The 6,136-nt window shown below is 34.6% G+C and overlaps 1 protein-coding gene across 1 annotated transcript; it reads right to left on the bottom strand.

Moving 5' to 3' along the window:
* Positions 1-2,160: 2,160 nt before the first annotated feature.
* Positions 2,161-5,605, bottom strand: LOC109179917. The gene is made up of 3 exons (XM_019329403.1): positions 5,251-5,605; positions 4,830-4,988; positions 2,161-2,771 (listed from the first exon to the last, which is right to left on the bottom strand). Exons 1-3 carry the CDS (start codon positions 5,521-5,523, stop codon positions 2,415-2,417), a joined length of 789 nt encoding a protein of 262 aa, XP_019184948.1. The 5' UTR covers positions 5,524-5,605; the 3' UTR covers positions 2,161-2,414.
* Positions 5,606-6,136: the final 531 nt, after the last annotated feature.

Here is a 6,136-nt window from a genome sequence, read left to right as displayed (position 1 = left end):
GGAGGCAATTCAGGCTTGTGGTGGACAGAAGACTGGTGATAAGCCAAATGAATTGAAAGGGGAGTGGATCGGAGTTTGAGGTAATTAATATAATGATTATTTCATTCATGCTCACAGTACAACTTAACGATACTGTATGTTTTCTTAATGTTTCTGTTTTATGGGGCAGAATATCCTAATTCTTTTCGATTCTGCTTCCCAGAATATAATTAATACCCCTGCCACAGGGACAGATCAGATCAAATGCTTCAGAACTCAACTCTTAATTCCATCTACTATTATTTATAATATACAATAACAAAATGCTATATAATTTACTACTCAACTATCCACCTTTTCATATTTTATTTTGTTGTTTCAATTCTTTAAACTGCATTACATCATGATCATTGAAATTTTGGCCCTAAATTAAATGCCCTTCCTTTAGCTGCGCTTATAGTCCAAAAGCTAGTCGCTTCTTTTTGGTCCAAATCCCTCATCAAGCTAGTCGATCGGTTGTTTTAGGTTATTACTCTACGTACTCATGCTAAGCTTCTATTCCTACTAATACTTTTGTTGGGACCTGGTCTATCATAAAAATAGGCGGAATGTAGTGAACAACATACATTAATGTCTAAAGGCGAGACAATGCCTATTTATAGTATAGTATAGTAGAGGTCCTGACCTTTGTTATTCTCTTCTTCACTTACTATGCCTAATTGATCTTGTTGGTAGTACCTTCTTACTATTTTTCTCTCTTCTTTTGGGTCATCATGCTTCCTTCCTTACTAGCCCAATAAGAATTTTATTCTTCTTAGACCAAAACTTCACCAATAAAAAATGATCTTCCTAATAAAATAGCTCTCCGAGGGAAGCAAGCACATCACGATTCCCTTACTTTCTTTAGTTGACCCATTAGACTCGATTCGCCTCTCATTTGGATAGTTTGGCCTGGTCATAAAATTTTAAAAGTCCGCCCTATCTTTTTGATGGGACGAGACGGGCTAAGCCCATTTTGACGGTTCTATTTGTGCTGATTCTCGGGGGGTTTCACATTTTGGTGGTGGTTTGAATCTGAAACCTATAGCAGATATTACACAAGGTGAATGCAAAAATGAATATTATCATTTTGTTTTCAAAGGAATATTGCCTGAAATATTATCGATGGATATACACTATAAATTGCTAGTGATATTTTTGTTTATTCAAAGGAATATTGCCTGCAAATCATATTCAAATATCATTGTTCTTCTTCAGTGAATTTTTTCCTTAGTAAGAACAGTGGAAAAAGAAGAAGTGGGGATGGGAAAAAGAGGAAGAAGTTTTAGAGCATGTTGAATTTGGTATTTTAACTCTTTAATTGTTTCGAATTTATTAGATGTTTTAAACTTTCAATTTATTATATTTATGTGTATGTATATACAATAAATATGAATGACTATTAATCAATAATAATGAAAATCTAAAAAAGTAAAGAATACAACAATAATTAATGCATTCACACAAGGCGGGAATTTTTTTTTCTCTATTTTATTTTGCTTTAATAGAGATAGAGTATTTGTAGACACGGAAAATTTGGCAATATAGAATTTGAGAATAATATTGCGTGAGTTATTTGAGCTTACACACCAATTAATTAAACTAATTAAGGCTATATTATTTTCTTAATTAATTTAAAATCGACATAAGCTAAGGGTGACTAAATACATTTTTGGTTAAGTCTTTGTATTATCTCAAATCTCAAATATTTATTTTATTAACTTTTGGATAATATCAAAGAGTTTGAGATAGAGTGAGAGTCTAGTTTGAAATAAGGTGAGAGTCTGACATTGTGAGCACTATAAATAAAAGGCATTATTCATCTCATTCCCAAATCCCAATCATATATCATTGAAAGTTGAAAGCTGAGGTCTGAAGGAGGATTCATCTTGAATTGAATATTTGTAGCCAGTACGTATACCCCTGATAGATATTGGTTTGAGCTTTAAACTTGTTGATTGCAGTTTGATCAAGCACTTTCACTATTTGAAATTATTTCATCAAGCACAATTTAGATTTTTTAGGGATCAAAACAATCTGGCCTGGGTGGTATTAAGACCTCAGTACAAATTGCACATTTGCGATTCATCAATTCCTGGACTTGCATACTAAAGATAGGCTTTTTGATTTCATCTCTGGAAATGCTTCTCAATAGACTCAGTTTATGGTTATACACAATTTCTCAAGTTGCTTTTCAACTTTTGTTTCACCCAACTGAGTATGATTTTACACTTAATACTTACTACCAAAGTCTTAGAACATTTTTGTTACTAGAAAGTCCTTACAATGTGAAACCAACTCACATCCTTCCTTCACAAAATTACACATCTCCACACTGCTCCTTAACAGAGAACCAATACTAGTCTGTGCTTCAACTCATTCTGATCCAACAACTTTTATTGGCTCGACGCTACAGCGTTTTCTTCACCCTGAATTGGTTCAGTCACTGGTGACTTCTTCGTCAGGGACTTGGGTACGTCGATAAAGTCTTGCTCGCAGCGCTGTTGAGGGTGGGATAACAGGACAGACATGTGACGAAAGAGGACCCGTGAACTGCCCTGCCCACTCTCAAATATGTAACCCTCATGCTCGGTGACGAGTTCAAGGGCCTCCACCAGGGCATCATACACCCTTTGAGGACAATTATCGGGTCCTGGCTTGTCGTGGAGGTAAATCACATCCAAAGTGAAGAGTTTCTGGATAGCAGGCCATTGATGTGTTGGCGGTACAGATGACCTACAGTATAGTAGAACCTGAAGACCAAAAAATTATGTGTTAGCATTTTGCAGTCAAATGAATTTTCTGTTAGTTCATGCACAAATGACAATTAAATGAAATATGAAAATAAGGATAAAAACATGTCAATCATGTCCCTTCAAAAAAGTAACCGGAAGCATCCAAATTGAACCCTTGAATTATGGAGTATCAGGATAGTGACTAGTGAGATGCCGTGTTATAAAGTAAAACCTACCAGAACCTTATGTACAAAAGTCATGCACTAGAAGTAAAATTTGTACTAAAATATTCACGTTGAAAATTCTGCAGGAAAATGCGGTCTAATATCAAAGATGTAAGTGTTTAATAGTCAAATAAGGTTACAGAGCATTTTCCATTTGCTAGTTGTTTTTATGCTAAGAGTTCTATTGTAAAAAGGATGAGAAACTTTTGTAAAGGAAGATATGAAATTGTGGGAAATATTGCAGTTACCTGTTTCTTTCATACGTCAAATCTTTGTTGATATTGTAGATTTGTAGTGTTTTATCAAGAAAATTTGGTGTGATTTTAAGAATTGCTGCTTTATTAGCTCTTTTGCTATGTTCTAACTCTTCATCCCTTTAGTCCTTAGAATGCTATTTTCTTAGCACACTATCAGATAAAAAAAATTCATCATGTTTTATTACCTTTAAAAAAAAAATTCAAGTCTAATGCTAAAATTCTCAACTTTAAAAGCTCAGCAGATCCTAAACACCAAAGAATTGGGAGAAACCACTCAATTCAAGCTCTGGATTTTGACATGGAAAATCACATCATATAGCAAACATTAAATAGATGCAGTAAACAAATAAGAGAAAAACTTAGAACAATGAAAGTAAGATCAGTTCCGTTGCACTCATAGTATATAACACCTATAAAGCCAAAATAAGTAATCTCACATTATGCAAGTGCTTTTAATTTATCAAAACTTTAATAAAACAAGAAGACTTGCTGTCTTGCTGACTTATAGATGGTATGTTATATGTATATCTTAATGGCTTTATAGCAAAGTAGATTTTTAATATAAAAAAATAATTTCAAAACCAACTGCTACATTATCTTTTGATATACATTCAACGGGTTTAGTACTAAAAATTTACGACTCTTGGTTGAATGGTAATGTTTAGAAAGGGACCTTGATTATTTACTAGTGCATGGCAATGTAATAGATCTTGACAAATCGAATACTACAAATATGTCCGTAGTGAAAAGAAACTTAGAAACCAATCAAACAACAGGGGCATGCAAAGTAAAAACTATCTTCTAGAACACACAGATGCATACTCAACTGCTATAGGTATAAATTTTGGAGAAAATAATACTCTTCAGGGAGAACATGAGATGAGCTAAACATTCTCAAGATTTCCCTCTATAAGCAAAAACAAAAAATCTGCTTGTGTTTACTTTCTGGCACCACATCATTGAACCATGGATCATTTTGGGCATTATTCGATAGGCATTTCTGATGCATAAAGCAGATACCATATGCAGCTACTTAGAATTGAACCCTGGTTATGAGCGAAAGTCAGAGGTTTCTTTTTATCTTTCTCATTTCTGGAAGATAGTTTTCTTATGGATAAGGTCATACACCTTTAAAGCATAAGTTACATTCCTTTTCCATGCCTAGCATTTTTTAGGGTGACTAAGAAGTTAGCAAGACTCATTTAATAAAGTAATCACTCATTAACTCCATGGTCAGTGGAGTAAAGTGAGACAAACTTCCAACTAGAGGGAGAACATTTTTGACAAATAGATAAACTTCTGAGATATTGAGAAGCAAGCAAAAGGGAAAACAATGATAACAAAAGAAGGGATCGAGCAACTTTATTGACATAAGTAAAAGAAGTGCATTTTCAACTCGAAAATGAAATAAGCAGGATGTGAGAAAATTTCAATTCACAGTTAACCAATATAATCCATGAAACTTGTCACTTGAAAGGAAGCATCACTAGTGATTTCAAGAATAGCAAAACTTTAATTTATTGAACACCTTAAAAATAAGCAAAAAGGAAAACTGCTAGAGAGTTAAGATGATACACAATTAAGAGAAGACTCACCACCCTAAGTATCCTATTCTGAGCACGAGACTTTTTAGCTTCATGAGCAGCCACTCTGAATAGTTGAGTAAGGTCAGCATGACCAAAAGATGAATCTACTGAGATAGCCCGGAATGCAGAAATTGCAGAATCAACATCATTACTGAACTCTTTCCGGAGCTTCAAAATCAAAAAACATCAAGAAGATCAGTTGATTTGGTAAAATGCTCTTAATTGAAATTTGTGACCACAAGTTTCAACAAATCTGATTACAGCGACTGCAAAAATAAAACCTAGGGGAAATTCCTCTCTATTATTTTCCATTTCTTAGTTTGCAGAAACACAGAGGAGATTTAGTAAACCTTAAAGACATACAGAGGTTTAAAATTAAAGCTAGTAAATCAAACAAACACAGTACATTTCTAGGGAGCCAAAACGATACCCAGAAAAACGATTTTCCAAGCCCGGCAAAGGCGAACCGGTGATCGGGGTTTATGGTGAGCTTGGCATTGATGAAGAGGAGAATAGCTTGCTTGATGGCGTCCAATCGGATGCAGGGTCGACCAGCCGTAGTGTGGGTTTTCATTTCGACTAGGGATTCCGTATCAACATCAATGCAGAAGAGTATGTCTTCGCCCGCTAATCGGGTCGGGTGCAAAGCGTACCGACCTCCGGCTGCCGCCGGCGATGAGTTCTGCGCTTCTGCAGCCTCCATCTCTCTCTCTCCCCCGGGAATGGTAGTCTGGAGCGGATGATAAAATGCAGTTTTAGGGTGTAAATCATAGTACGAGCTCGAATCACTCCTACAACAGCTATTTAGGTACTTCATGGTGGTTATTTTGCATACAATTGTTTTAATATTAGCGGTTAATGAATTGTGTTAGTTGTAACTAATAGCAAGTCCAGGTGATTTAATTAATTTTTCTTTTAAGTACTATTAATTCTGTTACAATGTAGTATCTATTCATAGGTTATTTAACTAATTGATTGTATTAATTATTTATAAATAAATGTTGAGAAAATGATATATTTGGTTATTGAGTTTTTCTCGTAGTGCTGACATCTCTTATTTATGACGGTATTTATTTTTAACCATTCAGTTATCAGCGAAGTAACAAGTTTGGTCTTTGACGTTAGTGTTATCTTGATAGAGTTAAATCCCAAGGGCAAAGAAGTAAAATATAAAGTACTACGCTACATTCTAACCCGATTCCCCCTTATTATAGTAAAAAATCGAAAATATTTCCGCCTCAAATCAAAGATTGCAAAAAAAATTCCTAAACTTACAATGTCTATTTAGACGAACACTTCCAAGTTCGTGACTCGTT

This window comes from Ipomoea nil, unplaced genomic scaffold (genome assembly GCF_001879475.1).
Source record: "Ipomoea nil cultivar Tokyo-kokei standard unplaced genomic scaffold, Asagao_1.1 scaffold0980, whole genome shotgun sequence".
Classification (NCBI taxonomy): domain Eukaryota; kingdom Viridiplantae; phylum Streptophyta; class Magnoliopsida; order Solanales; family Convolvulaceae; genus Ipomoea; species Ipomoea nil.
The sequence above is the reverse complement of the archived record's forward strand: the minus strand, read 5'-3'. Positions and strand labels throughout refer to the sequence as shown.

What these genes read in the sequence shown, in the direction of transcription:
- LOC109179917 (XM_019329403.1), bottom strand. Translation starts at nt 5,523, where the DNA reads ATGGAGGCTGCAGAAGCGCAGAACTCATCGCCGGCGGCAGCCGGAGGT. An exon ending in TTGGAAAATCGTTTTTCTGG is followed by an intron (nt 4,989 to 5,250) that starts GTATCGTTTTGG and finishes TTGATTTTGAAG; the next exon opens with CTCCGGAAAGAGTTCAGTAA. An exon ending in AGAATAGGATACTTAGGGTG is followed by an intron (nt 2,772 to 4,829) that starts GTGAGTCTTCTC and finishes TTTGGTCTTCAG; the next exon opens with GTTCTACTATACTGTAGGTC.